General features: G+C 36.2%; 3 protein-coding genes across 5 annotated transcripts; all 3 read right to left on the bottom strand.

Annotated features, from left to right (window-relative positions):
* Positions 1 to 715: 715 nt before the first annotated feature.
* Positions 716 to 4,834, bottom strand: LOC131782004 (transmembrane protein 208). The gene is made up of 6 exons (XM_059098714.2): positions 4,819 to 4,834; positions 4,145 to 4,237; positions 3,890 to 3,949; positions 3,284 to 3,420; positions 2,005 to 2,089; positions 716 to 1,074 (listed from the first exon to the last, which is right to left on the bottom strand). Exons 1-6 carry the CDS (start codon positions 4,822 to 4,824, stop codon positions 937 to 939), a joined length of 519 nt encoding a protein of 172 aa, XP_058954697.1. The 5' UTR covers positions 4,825 to 4,834; the 3' UTR covers positions 716 to 936.
* A 449-nt stretch (positions 4,835 to 5,283) lies between these two features.
* LOC131782054 (uncharacterized) lies at positions 5,284 to 9,568 on the bottom strand. Of its 3 annotated transcripts, none has more exons than XM_059098764.2 (4): positions 9,465 to 9,568; positions 8,883 to 8,942; positions 7,446 to 7,557; positions 5,284 to 7,008 (listed from the first exon to the last, which is right to left on the bottom strand). In XM_059098764.2, the coding sequence occupies exons 2-4, from the start codon at positions 8,903 to 8,905 to the stop codon at positions 6,796 to 6,798; spliced, it is 348 nt and encodes a 115-aa protein (XP_058954747.1). In that variant the 5' UTR covers positions 8,906 to 8,942; positions 9,465 to 9,568; the 3' UTR covers positions 5,284 to 6,795. The 3 variants fall into 3 exon arrangements, with proteins under 3 accessions (XP_058954747.1, XP_058954748.1, XP_066020463.1); XM_059098765.2 differs by having other exon boundaries at positions 9,455 to 9,563; XM_066164366.1 differs by lacking the exon at positions 9,465 to 9,568 and adding an exon at positions 9,026 to 9,147.
* Positions 9,569 to 9,954: 386 nt separating this feature from the next.
* Positions 9,955 to 19,826, bottom strand: LOC131782052 (mRNA cap guanine-N7 methyltransferase-like). Its single transcript, XM_059098762.2, has 11 exons — positions 19,680 to 19,826; positions 17,914 to 17,987; positions 16,407 to 16,594; positions 15,738 to 15,838; positions 15,181 to 15,305; positions 14,226 to 14,407; positions 13,630 to 13,794; positions 12,952 to 13,063; positions 12,300 to 12,458; positions 11,653 to 11,686; positions 9,955 to 11,538 (listed from the first exon to the last, which is right to left on the bottom strand). Exons 1-11 carry the CDS (start codon positions 19,792 to 19,794, stop codon positions 11,201 to 11,203), a joined length of 1,593 nt encoding a protein of 530 aa, XP_058954745.1. The 5' UTR covers positions 19,795 to 19,826; the 3' UTR covers positions 9,955 to 11,200.
* Positions 19,827 to 19,869: the final 43 nt, after the last annotated feature.

The raw sequence follows: 19,869 nt of genomic DNA, 5'->3' as shown, positions 1-19,869 counted from the left end.
CCCGAGATCCCAGAAAGATGAAAATCAATTACCTGTTACTGAGGAAACAAATGTGAACGACAAGAACATTAACCGGTGTAAAATTAATTTAAAAGAGAGTCTTGGAGTGAGAGACATTCAGTTGAAAAGCGCTCTAAGAGTTAATTACTCGCAACTCTTGCCTTACTTGCACTCCGGAAGAGGATCTGAGAGATGATGTTAAGTCTGTGAACAAGCTGGCTGATAGAGCAATTTTCAACTCAGTGTCGAAAGTCATCCGGGATTGCATTTATTTCGCCTTACTTGATTGGTCCTGAAACTTCACACCACTTTCTCAACCAATCAGAAGTAATACTAAGACCAGTCACGACTATGTCGGCCGCGTTTTCCCGCGCTTCAGTTGGGTTTGCTTGTTTTTTTTACTTTGAGTTCTCATTGGCTCTTCAGGGTGTTTTCTTCTCTTCTGATTGGCCGTTGTGATTACCTTGGTTTTAGTCTAACGACACTCAATCGAAAAGCGCTCTAATTTCGGATTAGGAGAAAGGTAGCGCTCGATGGGTTGGAGGAACTACGCCCAAATATATTCCCTACAAATCATCCCTGGCCTAGATTAATTGTTCAACGTAAACAACTCTTCATGGACCTCTTTCAGCAACGGTCCAGGATGGCCTTAGAAAATTAAGTCAAGAATTCCAAATTGACAGAAGTACGTAATGCTGGATAGATAGCCATTCCATTTGGTTTACTTCATTTTTAATGAAGAACTGAAACAGAAAGGTACATTAGTGGCAAACTGAAGCACTAGGGGTGAGGACAGGTGGTGGTTCTTATCTCCACCCCACCCCTCTTGTGCTCCTATCACGCGTTGTCTTTCTGGTTTCCTGGGTTGCTAGTTCCCTTCTCACGTCAATCAGAAGTACTTAAGTTGATTGTTCAAACTGTACAGGCGCTCATATGCTACATCATTCCTGCTCTTTTCATTTTCCTTTCCATTTTCTTCTGTTTCTTTGGATCCACTTCTGTTTCCTCGGGTTGAGCAAAGAACCAAGGTCCTAGAATATAAACCCATAACAAGTAGACAGCTCTACAGGGCACCTGAAACGAAACCCAAAGAACACATTAGTGGGCTCAAGTCCTAAATCCAGCTAGCTATTAAATGTTGGTGTCTATTCTCAGTTTCTAAAGCACTAAGAACTAAGTACTACCCCTGAGAAAGAGGCCAGTTTATCAAAGATTACCACCCACCCCCCCCCCCCCCCCGTTTCCCTAGAAGTCAACCACTACTCTTTTATAACACTGGGTGAAAAAAGGTATTGTGAGAGTAAAGTTTCTTGCCCAAGGTCATAACACCATGGCCCAACCAGGGTTGAAACCCAATTCTCTCCACTCAGAATGAAAGGTGGGTAGATGAAGTCTGTACCCCCCAGCATTTCATTAGGCTTTCCTGACACTGTGCTCATTTGGTTTCCTTCATTTTTAATGAAGAATTGGAACAGAAAGGTACATTAGTGGCAAACTGAAGAACTGGGGATGGGATGCCAATCCATTGTAAGGTTAGCCCCCCCCCCCAGCAATTCATTAGGCTTTCCTGACACTGTGTCCATTTGGCTTCCTTCATTTTTAATGAAGAACTGGAACAGAAAGGTACAATAGTGGCAAACTGAAGCACTGGGGATGGGATGCCAATCCATTGCAAGGTTACCCCCCAGCATTTAATTGGGCTTTCTTGACTCTTCCTTTACCCATTTATATTCCTGGGTGGAGAGAAAGAGAGGCACTGTGAGAATGCTTTTCCCAAGAACACAACACAATGACCCATCCAGGTCCTGAATCCAGACATCTTGACCCAATTTCCAGAGCCCTAATCATCACACCACCACATCTTTCACCTCCATTCAGAGTACAGCACACCTACTACCAGGCCAATGCTTGTAAAACCCAAAGAGCAATCCTGAAAATCTTTTTGTAAATGCTGCTGCGGGGATTCTCAAAAGCTGATAACAAAAAAAACAGAAATGCCCTCACCAGGAGCCAAAACAGCCACATGTAGTCTGTAAATATTCCAAGTCCCTGAACTATCACTGTTAATATTATGAGGTCCTTAACATGTCTGTGACAAATAAATGACAAAATAACATCTATTAGATTTTAGTGTTTACATGAAATTTCAAAATATGGTATTAGTACAATAATAAACTGGGAGGGGTCTTATATTCTTTATTATAGTCCATTGTAAATAATAAATACTTTTAGGTTATTTTTACCAAGTCTTTATCACAGAAGACCATGTATATTATGCTCACTACCAATGAGTTGTTGAATTATATATACATTTCAGTTCTTAGAATTTTTTTTGTTCTTATCTTTTCATAACAGGATATGTACAAATATGACATCATCGTTTAATAGCAATTTCCCTGTCTCTTACTTAAAACAACACAAATATATTCTAGTTGCTGTCCACTTTTCAGAAATATATCAAAGATGACAGTAGATTGTGTTAAGAACAAAACCAGGCATTCATAAGACATTGAATACCTTAGAGCTTTGATCTACACTTATTACTATACACTCATGGTGGATGGTTAATTAGAAAATAGTTCCTTCATCAACCTGACAGAGTGGTGCTAAAGGCGAGTGACCTGTCAGCAGCTGATTGGAGATATCAAACATGTGTGAAAAAATACAGTATTTTTTCACATTTGTTGTTTTTTGTTAACACCTTAGTTGTATAATAAATTTTGTTATCATTCAGACAAATCACTCTCCAGATGGTACCAAAGTATGTCTGAGCTACAGCCAGTGTGAGGTGAACCAATGAACTACCCTTAGTAAAAGAGTTCCTCTTCCAGGTTTTAGACAGCTATCAAACAGTAAATCTAAGCAAACAAAATTGTATAAGTTTCATTCACATAGCAAACCATACACAAGAGAGGTTTCTCTGACATTGGTACTGCTGAAGGTTTTGTCTGCCTATGGCTCTGTAAGACCAGATGCATTTTAACCCTGTACACCCGAACATCAAAATCCCTCTTCTCCATACTCCTCTCTAATCATCTCCCCTAGCACTATCAGGGAGAATTGGTTTAACAATCAAAGCTGCATTGGTTGATGATCATTTCCTTTAATATCAAGATCTTCATAAATGAATGTTAGGAGAAATTAGATGCTGGTCACCTTTAGGGTTTAAGTGCTAACAGGAATGTACTGGAAAGTGATCATCCATCTTTTGAACAACTTAGGTGTACACTAACTTAAGAGAACTTATCTCACTGTTCAGCATTTATAGCTTAAAAGTACATACTCTGCAGTTCCTGACTCCTGATTAAGATCCATTCCTCCGTCTATAAGATTTCCAGATGAGGAATATGTAGGTTTTGCCATTGAAGCCATAAACTTGTAACATCCACTATAAAGTGCTGTGGCAAGCACCAGGAGGACCTTGGTGCAAAAAGGCAAAATGCAGAACTTCAAAAAGTTATTATGGCCAGAGTTTTTCCAGTTCCTCCTACATGAAGTGCAAATACCCTTTAACCCTTTGCACCCTAACATCAGTATCAACATTCTCCATACTTTTCTCCAATTTTTTTGTTTGATACTGAATAGGAGAATTTGTTTAACAATCAAAACTTAAGTTGATCATTTCCTTCATTCTCATGATCTTAATGAATGTTTCAGCAGTTTTACTGTTAGGAGAAATTAGATCTGGTCATTCTTAGGGCTTAAAGAGCTCACACTACCTTAGAAAAAGGCTCTTGTACAATGACCTGGCAAAAGCCAGCTAGATCGTAACCAATCACAAAACAAAAATTCAGGTTTTGTTTTAATTAAACTCTTGATACCACCATCAAACAAACAGAAATATTTCATATCACTAAGAACAATGATTGTATAAGAAGTAAGACCTTACCCATGAAAACCAACTTGAGTTGAAGCCAAAAAATGTGAATCGGAATATTATATATGTTACCTGAAATAAAGAATGAGGAATCAAGGATGAATTAACGAGAATTCCTTCATTTCTTTCCATGAGAAGGTCATTAAAGTTGAGAAAAGTTGCAGAATTTTTTTTAATACCAAAAAAGGAATGAATTCCATATACAATACTTGTCACTACAGTGAAAAAAAAATATGCTCACATTCAGAAAAATTTAAAAACCCCTACCTCAATACTTATCATAACCTTGGCATAAAAATCCAGAGTTTTGTTGTTTTCTTCCAGAATTTGCTTTTGTCCCTTAGTTCCTTGTTTCTTTGGCTGAAATGCAAGTTATATGAAAAACATTTATTAGTAATCAAGAGCAACATGAAATAATAGTAGTAAAGTAATGGCATAAATTCTATGACCTTCCTATAATGTGACTCCAGTCCTTTACACAATTAGCTACTGCCCTAACCAAAGTGATTTAGGGAGGGGAGGGAGTGATATACACATTTTGAAGTCATCTTTGGGTATTTATAGTTCAATTGGAATATGGCAGGCATATCAAGTGTTTCATCCACAATCTGTCTTTTCCAAAATAAAACAAGATATTCGACAGACAAGTTTCCCTAACACTAACTAAATGAGTGACATAGATAAAACCAAAGATGAGAGGGATCATTTAAAAATATTAAGATAGAACGGCTCTAATCAGCGTGTAGAGTAGTATTGTGTAGCCGACGTTAATGATGTCGGTCTAATTCAGAGCTATATGGTAACGCATGATGATAAAAATATTTTAAAATGAAAGCAAAGTTATACTTATTGAATAAAAAAATCAGCTCTCGATTTCCTAATTCACAGAAAGACGATGAAGAAGAAAATGCATGGTAATCATTTCAAAACACTACACTTACCGCCATCTTGCCTGAATTGGGCTAGTCCTAGTCCTTCAGCAGATTTGACGACGCTAGAGGCTTCGTTCCTTTGGTGATAGGGTCTGCTAGGTATGCGTGTTCACCCTCCATTGAATTCTTTTCAAACCGATAGTCTTCAGCTTTTTCTCTTTTCAAGAAAAGTTGGTCATGAAGTTACACATAAGATTGAGGAACATCGGGCTGGGGGTACCAAACCACAAGTTTTCTTTACTCTTTCAACTAAAGGCAGTCGCATCTATGAGGTGAAAGGTTGTGAAAAAGCTGCAATAATTAAAGGTGTTTTAAAACCAGACAAAAACTAAGGAATAGATGGATGACAAACCCCAATGGAGTGAGGGAATGTTTTCCTAAAAACCTCTTTCTTGCTTTTGCTTGAAATGCAAGAAGGGTCTTGCAAAACTGATAAAATGTCAAGAAATCAGTAAACAGAAGAAACAGGGTGAAGACTTTTGAAATGCATTTTTATTTCAGCACTAAATCTTTCATCTCAAATACGGTCTAATTTAAACATACACCTATTGCACACTGCATCAAAAATTTTAAAACAAGTAAGGATAATATTAATTGAAAATTATTTTCTTTTTTACATTTCTTTGAGACTACATGTGTGTGCATAAATAGGGAAAGACAAACATTACAATTCCCTATTTTAGGTGATAAAAAATTTACAGTTAAAATACAGAGGTAAATTGACCTTTAATATGCAAACAAACTATGAAAAAATTAAAAAGAATTCCAGCTAAATTCATGTGAGCGAACCTGCACCTAGAACCAATAATAACAAGGACAACTACAAACAGAGATGGAATTCATTATCCTACACCTGTAGGTCATTTTTATCTAAGTGATAACAGTAATTTTTTTTTAATTGAGGGCCAGAAACCTGTTTCAGCACTTCCAGAAAAGAGCTATAGATGGACCACCAAAAAAAATAGTGATACTTTTATATCAGAGCATAGTCATGGACATGGCGAATGAAGCAAAATGTACATACAGCAAGAGAACTAAGAATTTGTCTAGCAAAAGTTTAAGATATTGGTAGATCCATTCCATATATGTCATTTATTTTGTTAAACCTTTCTAGCAGCTAATCCATAATGTAAACCCAAACAATGACATGAAGCATTTTGCTTTTCAATAAGTACCCAATCTTGGGAAAGAACAAAAGTATCATTTTGACCATATAAAATGGTTGGCAAATGATGGAACCAGCCAAATGTGATCATATTCTAATCATAAGATCAACCATATTTCTACCTCTACCTCTCTCTTGAGCACTCTTTAACTGAGTGTCAAAGAACCAAACCAAAGTTATCGCCAATCAGAACAACTGAAAAATTATCAGTGGCCAATCAGAACTCAAAGTAAAACCAAGAAAACTCTTTAAGGGTAAAAAAGCTCCATATTTATCATAGGAAATAATTTGACAAATACTAATTAATAACTATGCTGTGAGCTTGAGATTTCTATCCTGTGATAGTTGATGAGGGAAAAGCTCTCCTTAAAGATGACTCATAAAAATTGAGATAACATTATTAACTTGTTGGCAACAAGTGTTGACTCCAATATGCTTACAACCACACATTGTGCTGCTAGGCTGATCATTTCATTAACTATCACTGGATAGACAGAGAGTGGCATAGCCAATCAGATTGCAACATTTTTGATAAGCTACTGGTAGATTTATAATAACTCTCTTTGTCTCTGTATTTTTTTATGTTCATGGCAATGCAAGAAACGTCTAGCCCTAACACTCACTAATGCTTCTCCTTAAACAGAAGCTGTCTTTTTATAGCTACTAATATCTATGGTTAATGGATGTATGTCTTTGCAGCCATGGACTTGGATACTACCCTAATCTGAGACCACAGCAGGTAAGTGCCTTTAATTTACAGTCTAAAACTGGTCTGAAGGTAAAATTGCATATGATGCATATGTACAAGCTCTATGAAAACTTCAGTTCTCCTGGTTCTCTATGAGTCCTCCTGTGTCATCATCATTTATATAGGGAGGTGGAGGTTCATCTAATTTAACAGGATCCTCAACTGAATACACGGGAGGATTTTGAAGGTTTGCTGGTACACCATTGACACCAAATGGGTACTCAGTGAAAACATAAGCTGGCTGAGGAACTGCAGGCTCTTCTTCATACTGGCGGCCCTGAGGAATCTGAAACCAATAAAACAATGGAAAAGGAAAAAGCTAAAGTAACAAATGAAATTAAATTTGATGGTGTCTGGGTAGTCATCTTTAAAATGTTCAAAATTATTGATACCATACTAATTAATCAGATAATTATGTATACAATTCTTATAGTTTGGAACCCTAGGGGCTGTCATAACACAGATCATAAAAGGCTAAACAGTAAACAGACAGACATGCAGTGGAGACAAAGATTGCATTAATGCACACCCACTAGGGTTAGAAAACAATGATTTAGGCTGAGTCGGAAGGACCTTTGTTAATAAATTTAGGACTTAGGAACAAATACATCAGCCTCAGCTTCAGGGACTCAGGGAAAGTTGCAAAAGGAAGACTTAACACCTCATCACAAAGGTTTTAGAAATTTTAAACCTAGCAAGGATAATACACTACCAAAAACTGACCTGTTGTTGACTATGTTGCCTTAATGCTTGAGCAATAAGTCGTCTTCGATTTCTTGCATAGAAGTAAAATATCCAGAAGATAAGTTTTAAGATGACCACAACTATTATAATCCTGAAAAAAATCCATCTTAAAGTTAACAACTTTAGATTACAATGACTCCTCTATTACATGTAACAACAAAACCAACATCATAAAAGTTTATGTGGCTAGCAAAAAGTAACACAACAAAGAGGAACCACATCACAACTTGAATGAACAAAAAAACGAGAAACCAGTGAGCTTTGACAGACAGACTTTCATACTAATTCACAGACTTTGGTTCTCTTGTTTAAAGATGCAGAGCTCATTATTAACAAAAAAAAAACACACACTGTTCATAGTTCTTGTATTGCTTACAAATAGGTACAAAACTTTGCAACAGATCCCTCTTTAAGAGGAAAACTAGGAAAAATATAATAATAAGGATAAATAATTTCTGTAATGAGAAAGTACATGGCTGAAATAGTTTGTACTGTAGGTTCATGTGATAAGCAAATGGTGATAAGAAGACAAGAAAAACTAGAACCTTCTTGTTGTGCACCATTCACTTATTATATGATCCTTTTTTGATAATATGTGATGGCACTAATAATGCATAAACTACAACTGCATTTTTCATATCTAGTATTTAAGCTTGTTATATTTTGAGCTTTTTTAATCTTATAAACAGTTCCATCTTACAATGGCTGAAGGCCAAAATCTGGAGTTGTGATTAAATTGTTTCTGTGTTGTGTGATTGTCAAAAAAAAATAATCACTGATCTACCAAGTAATTCACATAGAAACACTGTCCTAAGTGGTTCCACTTATGGTTCGTTTGTTAGGTCAACCATCTGAAACTGATTTAATCTTATACCTATGAAAACATGTCTACAAGCTTGAAATAATAATATCCAACCATTTATTGTAGTTTGTGTTTTTGTTGGGGCTATGGGCAAAGGAGTTAATCACAAAAAAGGGACAGTGGTCAACAGACATTCTTTGCGAGTAAAAAAGAACTCACGAAGATGGTCCCCATATTTAACACTTATTTCAAGAATGACTTCATACAAATATATGACGTTGTAAGCAGTAATGATTTCACAGAAAGAAAGTAAAACACAAAAATAAACATATCTTTGGTTAAACCGATTTACACAGAGAAGTATGCTAGAGTTAAACAGTTGTCGACTACCCAGGGATGATATTGTCACAGAAAGATTATATTATTCTCTAAGTTTAAGAATAATGCTCAAATTATTTCAGGAACATAATATGTTACAATCTTGACGTAACTAACGCCTAATTTTATATGATTCAGCACTAAAAATTTTGCGGCGAAGATTTGATCCTCGCGCGAAAGAAGATGCTTACGTAATTTATCCCAAGAATAATAAACACTAATTAGACTGCACTTACACATAAAACAGCAAATCCATCATTAGTCCAGACCTTTAGTTACCAGATTTAATGCAAGTTCTAAATGAAAGAAGATTGACACAGCTTAAAACATAATCAAGTGTTTTGACGGTGGGTAAAATTTAAAAACTACTAACACTCACCAGGCCATGACATCGAAAAATCGATAATTAATTTCACGAAAGGACTACTCATTGAATTCCGGAGTAATTTTTAATTTCTTTGGTCCCCTCGTTTAATATGATAGATTTCAGCTCATAGCTGGTTCGCCATGATGTTGCACAAAAAAAATATGCCTACTACGGAAGTCAAGTTATCACAAAAGACGTACGAACAAAGCAATAATATAATTAGAAACAAACTTCAGAGAATTGGAACGACGCAGATAGAAAAAAAATTCCAAACAAAGGACTACGAAATGTAGCCTTGGACAAACTGAGACACACAGTCTGCTGCGTACATAAACAATATGTAATCATGCATAGGCACAAGTACATCACTTTTCTTGACGGATTGTATCAAGAGAAACCATTATTTTGGGCGCCAATATAAAGGGGAAAAAACTGACATACCTCTACATACCTCAAGGCACCTGAAACTCGTCCATTATAGAGTGAAACGAAGACAAAAATTTGTGCAATTCACAAACACCTGGGTACCTTTACGACACTTCTAGTGAAGAAACCCGCAACAGTCCTACGCGGTAATAGCATGAAACTCTAAGGGAGGCTGGGACTGGAAAGTATCCGCCCTTAGGAATATGAGAAAAGAACGAAATGAAAAACTATTTGAAAAGTAAAACCAGTAAAAAGAAGACAAATAGCTGATAATGATTATAATTACAAACCCTATGATGAAAGCTTCAATATCTGAATAGGTGATAGAGAAGGCAAGAGGGGAGGGGTGGGTAACTTACTATTATTTTTCTCGGTTGATCCGTGGAAATATGGGAGGGGTTAGGCAGTAAGGCGTTACGAACGTATTTTCCAGGCTGATCTTTTCAAAACGAGATCAGTTCACACACTTTGAACTACACCTGAATCACTTATTCCTACATCCAAAACACCTGAACTAAAATAGCTTTCTTTTTAATCAATCAAAGTTTAAGTATTAACAATAGTACATCACAAGAAAATCTATGACTAGTTTATAATGTTACATGCACAAAGTAAAAATGTAGCAAATGTAAGGTTTGGAAGGGTCCTTTCGATTGAGCTAAAGAACAGACCAAGGGGATGCCCTCAAATTCCTCTTAAAAAAAAAAAAAGAAAAAGATATACAATTTTCTTCCCTTCATCCCTCCCCCTAATTCTGAAGAACATATGTCACTCCACCACTAACTAATAAATATATTGCAACTTTCCAAGCGCTACCCAAAACCAATTTGATTGCAAAGCATTTTTGGTGTAAATGTATCTTCTCAGTAAAAGAATACCAGTTTCTTCTTCATACTCATCTGAAGTTTAAAACATAGAGTCTCACTTCCATCAACTGCCTATCAAGACTTCCAAAGAAGAACAAGGAAATTCCCTGATATTTAAACATGGATGGCTGACTCCCACTTCCAACCACTTCTGACTGAAACTTTCAAATTGTGCGTTAATCATGCATTACTGTTGACAATTGATTGTAAATTGCTCTAATAACCTTATTTTTTGTAGCCTGTTACACAACATTTCTCAATGATAACATGAGGTAACGAACAAGAGAGCTATTCACAAGCATACACATTAAATAAAGGCACAGTTGGGTAACAAGAGTGTAATCAACTGTGTATCATATAACTTTTAAAGTTCTAAAATAAACTTTTAAAAGGTGCATACAAATTGGACTGCACATAGTCTGTTTCATTCTCAAATATCAATGATACATTGTGGTCTGTGGATAATAACCACACCAGATGAGGGTTTCAGAAGAGAATAAGGATGTGACCTACTTTTTTCACCTTGCACCTCTAGTCCATGTTGTGTTTGTACAGAAAAAGATATTAATTCAAGTAGAAAATCAGATCACAACCAGTCCGCATACTATACCGCTCAGTTAGGAAAATTAACTTTCAGATTTTGGGAGTGGAAATGTTACCTAAGTATTACTTTGCACACAGAAAGAGACAAAGCTATTTTGGATGAACCTATCAAGCTAAAAATGCAATCTATTTTTCTATGCCAAGGAATGTATCTCTTTTTTTTTTTACAATTGGAAAAAAAGTCCTAGTTCTGGGGGAAAGGAAAATGTTCCATTCCTTGCCTCACCCATAGTTACAGTTCTTCAAAATGAGAGTCTTTTTAAATCACTGCATAATTTTAGAGTCAACATATTTAACCAGATGTTTCCTCAACAGTTTCTTGTTTCTTTGCTACGGGTTCACCATCATCACCATCACCTTCTGCTGGCTCTTCCTCATGTTTCCTCTTCCTTGATTCAACTTTGGGCTCTGCTTCCATTTCCTCTGCTTTTTCTTCTGGTTTTTCTTCAGCCTGTTCTTCCTTATCTTCCTCAGCTTTAGCTTTTTCAGCTCTTTCCTGTTCAGCTTTGGCTCTCTCTTCTCTCTCCTTTTCACGCTCTGCTCTTTCCTTTGCCCTTCTCTCTGCTTCTTCTGCCTTCTTTTGCTCTGCTTCTGGATCAATTTTCACAAACACAAATGCCAAGTACATTCCTAAAGCAAACAACAGCAAACAGCTAAGAGAATACCACACTGGCAACAAGCTTAGATAGTATTATTAATATTATTATTTCATGAAAAACATACTCTCCGGAGTTTAAAACTTACCAACAGCTTCCCATTCAAACTTTGACATGGTTCCCTGTGAATGATACAAATTATGACAACATAAATATTTAAAACTGACAATGAAAATTGAAAAAAAATTACCCTATTTCGGCCTTTTACTCCAAAGAACTAAAGCAGTCAAAGTTTCTAACATTACTAACATTCTAGAAAAGCAGATGAGGGCATGAATCATTTGGCATTCCTAGAGACATTCCAGAGTCATGCATACATGTGTATAATAATACAGAGACGTGCAAACCTTTCACAGACTGTATAATATATTACATGAAGTTAACTTTTACCCTTGCTTCTATTTTAGATTGTAATTATAAAAAGAGAAATGTCATTAAAATTTTAAAATCAAATCATAATAAATGCAATCTCCAAAAGCACCTTAGAGAGTGAATAACATTTCTTAACAAACATCGATAACTGAAATTGCGTTTTGACCAGTTTTATACAAAATATAGCCCACATTCTTCATCAGGTGATAAAAAAGGAAAGCTTGTTTCCAAAACAAAACAAAAAGGGGCAGCAACATAATATTTCATGATACTAGTTTACTGCAATAGTAATAATAGTATTAAGAATAATAATAAAAACCACAACAACAACAAGAAAAACAAGAAAGTTATTCTTCAACTTACCACATGTTTTAAGTTCTTTTCCCTGTGGTCTCTGTACTTGCTGGTTGAGGAAGATTTATCTTGATTCAGCTGAATTCCTTCTAAAAAGTCTTTTGCATGTGTGTATGCATCCTCAGCACTTGAAACCAAGCTCTCATTTTCTAAACGTGGTGGGTATGTCTTAATCAAAGAAGCAAACAGAAAAATAATATTTATATTTATGCATGAATGGGTTGAGTTAAGTTAAGCATCAGTTGAAGAGTATAACAGGATAATTTGGTATTATCGACTGTGCTGATGTGTGTGCTTATATGCAGAAAATGGAGCTAACCTATTGGTGGGAGTATGGTGACAAGAAAACAAGAATAATTTAGTTGAAGGAAAAGGGAGATTGATCCCTTTAATCATTCTAAGCAGCATATGGCAGTTTACAGCCTTTCCCTACATCTAGGCGGTTTGGAAAGCTGCAGAACTCTAGAATGAAAATTTAGCTTTCTGATTGGTACTCATAATCCTCATGGTATCAGCAAACACTTTTAAGTCAACTAAATTTTTCAGTGTTTAAAACTAATGTTCATGTTAATGTTCATCTTTGGCTGAAAATGTCTCTTTACATCATACACGAATATCCTGACACAAAAAACACTTCTAATACATCCAAATACACACATACCTCAAGCGCTTTCATTTTGTACAGGAGAGAGGTGGATTCCTTGGTTTTCTCCCGGAAAAAATCATGGAATGTCTTTGTGTACATTAGCTTCATATTATACTTTTCTGCCATTCTGGAACAAGAGATGCAGCAGCGAAAACAATTAACCCTTTGATCCCTAGGGGTAACTAGTATACAATTGTTTCTTACAATATCACCCCTGAATCAAAAATTAACATCACAATAATAAAAGAAAATAATGATCACCAACTGAAAAATCTTTTGATTGCTAAACAAATTCTTCTTGACAGCACCATTGGAAATGTATAGAGAACAGTATGGAGAATATGCATATTGATGCTACAGTGCAAAGGATTCACAAAACTAAAACAGCCACTACAAGCAACCTGTATTCAAATCATTGCATACCACTTACATCTTAAAATTACCAGTTACCATCTAAAAAGACTGAAAAGGATCTAAAGGGGACAGAGATCTACAAAACATGTATCATAGCTACAAAACCTACAGAACCCAGGTAATCTTGCACAAGTGTTTGTCCTTTAAAAACTTGGGCAGTTAATCAAGCTTTGGACTTTCTTGTCATCACATGTTTCAAGTTTTATCCTTAAGATGGATTTTATGGATTTTTAAACTTGTTGATAATGTCAAAATTAGTATCTACAAATGTTTACATACTTTTCAAGCAGAGGGAAGTATACCAAGAACTCAGGGCAATCAACCACTCCTTCAAGATGGAAATCATACTTGCAGCCATATAGAGGATAGTCACCTTTCTTCTCAAAAGTAACTCTATAAACATCATTTCCAAAGGAAAGACCTTCTGATTTCTCTAATCGACGACTGAAACAAAAAAAGGAAGTAATACCATTGAGTGCAGTTTAGGCATCATCTGGGGTGGGCCACCTATATTCTGACTCCTATTCACCTTCAGATCACACATCCATTAGTTTCCATTTTGCCATGCACATTTTTAGATCGCAGATGAAATCAAAATACAGTAAGAACAAAAAAGGGGCACACAAGGTACAGCCCAGACTATCACTAATGTTTTTATCACCCTTTGAAATCTCCTTTGATCTACCAATGTATGAATCCATGGTAACATGGAATCTATTTCTTTGAAATGATAACAAAGCAAAATGTTGCAGATAGTGATGTCATTTATGTTTCTGTCCTGTTTCCGGGAACCAATCAAAATTTGTGTATAATCAGCTAATCGTTTAAAGAAAAATACTACTTATAAAAGATGATTGTTATCATCAGACACCTACACCAACTCATATCCATTGGGTGTTGTCCCAATGAAAAAACCTCCGACTTTAAGTTTCTCACAAGCATTCTTTAGCATCATGTCTGCTTGCTCATAAGTCTCAAATGAATAATGAAATGAAAATTGGCAGCTTGTCAAGTCAAACTCGATATTCTTGTCTTGGTAAAGATCTTGAAGTCGTTCCTACAAAAAAGAGCACAGATTACTAAAAACATATATGTGGCAGAACCAGAAAATTGTGATAACAGGGGTAACATTGGAAAAATTAACAAGAGGGAAAATGATGAAAAAAACTTAATGGGAATTTAAAGGTTAGAACAGGAGATAGGACACTTGATTCCTTTACTCTTATGATGTACAAAGTAAAAGAGGGTCACTTCAAGTTAGTGAAAAGTTTTGTTTCTGTAAGGTTAAGTCAGAACACAAACCAAGCCATATTTTATCCAGCTTATTAAGGTTCCTGTCAGGTTTCTGTACCACACCCCCTCCCTCCCCCCCCCTCCCCCTCCCCCCAAAAAAAATTGAAAAAATTGTTTTCAATAGGTTTCCTAGACAGTCCACCGATACTCATTTATACTACAGTATGGAGTGGGACCTGGGAGAGTAACATGTCTCACCCAAGGAACACAAAACACAGAACACAGTGTTCTCCTTTCCAGTTGGTAATTGCTAAAATTCACCACTTGTAGTACCTATTATTACTGCCTAAAATCACTTGAAAACTTGATTCTTGAAAATCAAACAGGTAAAAGGATTGCTCTACAATTTGAAAATTTCTTTATCTGTTGTGCTTAAAATAAGGGAGAACACTGGGCTCAATGACCAAGCTAGAGCTAAAATCAGAACCTCTGGAAGTCAGTAAGCTACTGTAACCGTAAAGCCACAGAAACTGCGAGAAAAGCTCCCTGATCTAACTATTGTTAAATAAAGGAAAAAATTTAGTTCATCTTCATTACCTTACTACAATCAGCTGTGATAAATTCAGGTGTAAAGAGAGGATCCCTATAACGTCGAGTCTCGTGCGTCTTTTTTAGCTCTTTGTATCGCTCCTCACACTGTTCCACAGAGACTTGAGCAATATCTAGGAAAACACATTTCAATTGATCAATTAACCCTTGAGCCTCTAACATTAGTTTGCATATTCCCCATACTGTTCTTTACACATATCCTACGATTCAGCGGTGATACTGAAAGGAGAAATTAGGTGCTGGTCACTCTTACAGGTCAAAGGGATAATTACTTCACTGGTGCAGAGATAGAACAAACTTGGCTACACTTGCTTCCCACTAGTGACCTCCATTTGAATCACAGAATCTCTTTTTGCCCTTTCTCTAATTATCCCCTCCTCCTTTTCCACCCTCTAAAATAAACCAACTACCTGAATTCCACATTGACATATGGTTAGTAAATAAAGAATCTCTCCATGTATGTACAATCAACAACTTCCAAAATTATTTCAGTTACGTTTTTTTTTAAACACTTATCAAACCTGGAGAATTCTACTAAAACAGACCTGCACATACAAGTGTCTTTATTCTTCCCCTCTGCCATTTAAGAAGATCTCCACCTTTTCCACAACAAAGGTCCAGCACAGCCACCTCCTTTGAATTGACTCTGTCAGAACATTAACAACAGTAGCAAGTTCAATAAAATAATTAAGTTCCATCAAGTCCCTCCACATATTTGCTGTTCATTTCTGCCTCTAGCACTCCTGTCTTAAGAATTAAAAGTAAACTGTGAATGAACAACTGTAGACCATCCCAAATTCAGCAGCATCAAGCAGTGCACTTCATCCTATTCCCAATTCATTTTTTCTTGTTTCTGGTGCTTGTTCTATTCCTACATTGTGTAGTGAGTCTCTGTGAGAGTTAATTCTTTCACTCCTAAGATCTCATTTGTAATTCTCCTTACTGTCTGCCACACAATTCTTATGATGTTTTTTCATATAATTTGGTATTGGATCAACTAATGATTGATATTTTTCCCTATTGTCATCACTTTGCTGCTTGATATTACACTGATATTGTAAGGAAAAAATCTGTCCTGGTCACTCATGGAATTTGAAGGGTTAAGTGGCTTGCCTTAGAAGTCAACACAACTTACAAATACTTTGTCCAGCTGACATCTTTCCAACCATTCACCCACAACAATTCAACCATTAAGATTGCAATGGCACATTTACCTCTTGATTTTTTCCAAGCATTCATTGATGATTATACTCTTCACCCAGTTGTTAAAGTTCCTTAGGTAATATATAGGACTTTCTTTACGAATTTCTTTTCCTGCTGATGGAAGTTCATTGTAGTGTTTTGCTACCTTGTCAGCTAAACCTTCTGAACTGTCAGCTGCTTTTTCTTCTCCATTTAAACCCTGAAATACCACATGAAATTTAAAACTGTAAGTTATGCGAAAGATAAAGAACATGGTGGGGGAGGAGAATTGAAAGATGACAGCAAGCACTCCCTCCTTTTTGGCAAACTGCAATAAACATTCCTGTGGGAAATCACCCATTAATGATCTGAAGGGTTGACAAGCGTTTACATGCATAACCACTTGTTCACAAATTTCCAGCAATGTAACACAAAATTCAAACTCTTGGGCTTAGTCCCTAGTCCCTACTTTTTTAGCAAAGCTCCTGTGCTACTCCCCACTGCACGCTAACATCAATTTTTTCTAAATTTAGTTTTTTGGACTTACACAGCAGACTTCCCTGAAAAGAAGGGAACACTTGTAGTCTGGGATGGAGCATCTTCAATGAATTACATTCTCACTCCCCACAATCATAGCAAAATTTCTATAGCCCTTTGCAATCTCTAAAACAGTTTTGTCAATAGATCACAGGGATAGTAATACAGTACAGGGCATGAAATTAACTTTTTTTTCTGATAGCCACTTTGCTCGTAAATTCTTCCAAGTGGTAGCCAATTCAAAAAAAGTTGGTCGCCATTTTCAAAGACAAACAAAACCTTTTTTTACGCTGTCAGCTTTCTAGAGAGACCCTCCAAAATTAAGTTAGGGGAAAGATCTTTAACGTGCTACAAAGTGGACACTAGGAGGGATGATATACAACTCTCAAGCTTACCTAAATTCAAGATGGCGTCTAGTTATCGATCGAGATGCACATGCTGCATTTTGGAAACAAACTTAACGAGGAAGTTTGCCGCGGATTTATCTTTGCAAATCTTTTTAATTCATGATATCTCTTGGTAAGGTTATGATGAAACATTCTAGTCGCCAATTTGGTGACTAATTTTCAGGATTTGGTCGCCAAAGGGAAAAATTTAGTCGCATTGGAGCCTGTATTAGGCACAATTTCATGCCCTGCAGTATATTGTGTCAATTTATCTTTACAGGTTCACTGTTGGAAAAGAAGTCTGGAAAAAATGGCCTGTATCAACGTCTAAATTCTTCCAGCAATCTTAGTTGTAGCTAACCTGTGAATATCAATACCTTAATGATTATCTAACTCACTGGTCAAATACGATATATTACATGTACAGTATTTGTGAAGTTTCATGATGGCACATGAATACTACGCCTACACCAAAGTATTTCGTGCCATTACAGTCTATACTGAGTTGGGAAAAAGTCAAATCCTAGAAAGAATTATGAGTGAACAACTCTACAGGCTTGCTTATTACAGAACCTCAGAGTGATACTCTCAACATCACTTTTAATCCAAATTTTACCTTTTCTGGTTCTTTTTCCGTTTCCTCTTCTTTAGCCTTGTCATCTGGTTCATTTTGAACATCTCCTGTTTTTTCTATGAATAATATGTATAGTTAGATATAATTCTGAATCAAAACCCATCATAGAGTAATGGCTTGATACAGGCCTGCTCAACTGGATTAGCTCTGCTTCCAAAATCTCATTTCACCGCCACAGGAGAGGATAACATAGTTGTTAGCACCACAGAAACAGCATTAAAAACAATCTTTTAAGAACACTGTTGTTCAGTTATACATTGTGTATCTGTTACTAAGCTGAATTAATTTTATATGAATATAAATGAGCTGAAATCTTAGCTCAGAAACCAAGATCTTGTTTATCACAAGAAAATAGATTGAAAATCCTCACATAAACCAAACCAGGCCTGTTACCGGACATTAATCAAGAGGGCTTACATTGCAGGAAACAGGGTCATTTAAGCAACTGCAAAGTGAGCCAACTCATTAGCCTCAGTTCACTCTTAACCCTTTACACCCTAACATCAGTATGCAGATTCTCCATACTGTTATTGATACCTTTCCTAAGGTGCTAACAAGGAGAATTTGTTTAACAATCAAGGGCTTCTTTAGTTGGTGATCATTCCTGTTTTTCTCATGACCTCAAATGAATGATTCAGTGGTATAATTGTTAGGAGAAACTAGATGCTGGTCACTCTTAGAGTTCAAAGGGTTAAGCCAAACAACTCCCATGGTCCAAATTGAAGAGCTGCAGAGAATGCAGCATCAAGTGAGTTTTGATTCCATATCTTCTTCTCTGTCAGTTTCAAAAGGGAATAGAAGATAATTTTGTCTATCACCTGAAACAATTTTTGCCACTTTTTTTAATGTATGTCAAAATTGTCTCATTTAATAAAGTACTCATTGACCAAAATATGCCAAACAAGCCATATACAACCATATAGAAAGACACAAAATATAATGCATATACATACATAATGTACATTTCAATCTACAATTGAGCCACAGAAGCTTTTTTTTTTTACAACAAGGTAGGTGCTTATTTGAGGTGGGCACTTATTACCTTTTTCTGGCTACAAGGCAGGCTCTTACTCCATGAACACTTATCAACTTTTCCTGTCTACAAAGTACATTGTGGGCACTTATTCAAGGTGGGCACAACTAAATAAATACGGTATTCTTTGGTTCCTAATGGACAATCCATAACCTGCCATACATGTACTTGCTGAACCAGTTTGAAAGCTGGAAAACACTTCGAATTCTTGCATACCGTATCACTTGAAAAGTACTAAACGTCAAACATTATTTTAGTTATGTCAAATGTCATTGTCAGCGTCAATATAATATATTAATAACAGTTAGATGTTTGAGTTGATGCATTAGTCAAATAAAATGGTAAAACAAGCTATTTTCCATTTTCAAAGCGGTGAATATTATTAATACGTGGTAAATCTGAGCATTGAGCATTTTAGCAGCGAACATAATCATTATTAGCAAGAGCGAAAATTAGGCTTAATCATGATCGGCAGGTTTTGAGAAGTTCCAAGCGAGTTTATGGCATGCATTTAGATGTCTCTCTAAAATCTTTGAGAATTCAATAGATCCCTTAAAACAGAAACCAACCGATTATTTAAATACTTCACAAAATCACACATACTGAAATGCTGGGGCATAAACCACGTGTTAGGTCAAATTAAAGTTTGCGCCAAATACGAAAATTTGTGCATTGTGTCTACATGTGGGGAAAATATGTCCCCCAGATAACGTACCTCCATCTTTTTGTTCTTCTTCTATAAGTTTCTCATCTGTAGGTTTCTCTGGCGCTGAAATTTCTGCGTTAGTCTCATCAACCATTTGTTCAGTTTCGGAAGCGACAGCCGCCATTTTCGCGTGAGAGGAGGAAGGTCGAGAGAGGTTGGGACCCCCAGCTGCTGCCCTACAAGAATAACGTTGTGTAAG

This window comes from Pocillopora verrucosa, chromosome 3, assembly GCF_036669915.1.
Source record: "Pocillopora verrucosa isolate sample1 chromosome 3, ASM3666991v2, whole genome shotgun sequence".
NCBI classification, from domain to species: Eukaryota; Metazoa; Cnidaria; class Anthozoa; order Scleractinia; family Pocilloporidae; genus Pocillopora; species Pocillopora verrucosa.
This window is presented reverse-complemented; position numbering and strand designations above follow the sequence as displayed.

Excerpts from the sequence above, each read along its gene's own strand:
- LOC131782004 (XM_059098714.2), bottom strand. Across the intron at positions 2,090-3,283 it reads CAGGAGTCAGGAACTGCAGA|ACATGTTAAGGACCTCATAA; the intron begins GTATGTACTTTT and ends TATTTGTCACAG. Across the intron at positions 1,075-2,004 it reads TGTGGCTGTTTTGGCTCCTG|GTGCCCTGTAGAGCTGTCTA; the intron begins GTGAGGGCATTT and ends GTTTCGTTTCAG.
- LOC131782054 (XM_059098764.2), bottom strand. The coding sequence starts at position 8,905 with ATGATGGATTTGCTGTTTTATGT. Across the intron at positions 7,558-8,882 it reads ATGGATTTGCTGTTTTATGT|GATTATAATAGTTGTGGTCA; the intron begins GTAAGTGCAGTC and ends GATTTTTTTCAG. Across the intron at positions 7,009-7,445 it reads GGCAACATAGTCAACAACAG|ATTCCTCAGGGCCGCCAGTA; the intron begins GTCAGTTTTTGG and ends TATTGGTTTCAG.
- LOC131782052 (XM_059098762.2), bottom strand. The coding sequence starts at position 19,794 with ATGGCGGCTGTCGCTTCCGAAACTGAACAAATGGTTGATGAGACTAAC. Across the intron at positions 13,795-14,225 it reads CCCAATGGATATGAGTTGGT|TCGTCGATTAGAGAAATCAG; the intron begins GTAGGTGTCTGA and ends TTTTTGTTTCAG. Across the intron at positions 13,064-13,629 it reads TACTTCCCTCTGCTTGAAAA|AATGGCAGAAAAGTATAATA; the intron begins GTATGTAAACAT and ends CTCTTGTTCCAG.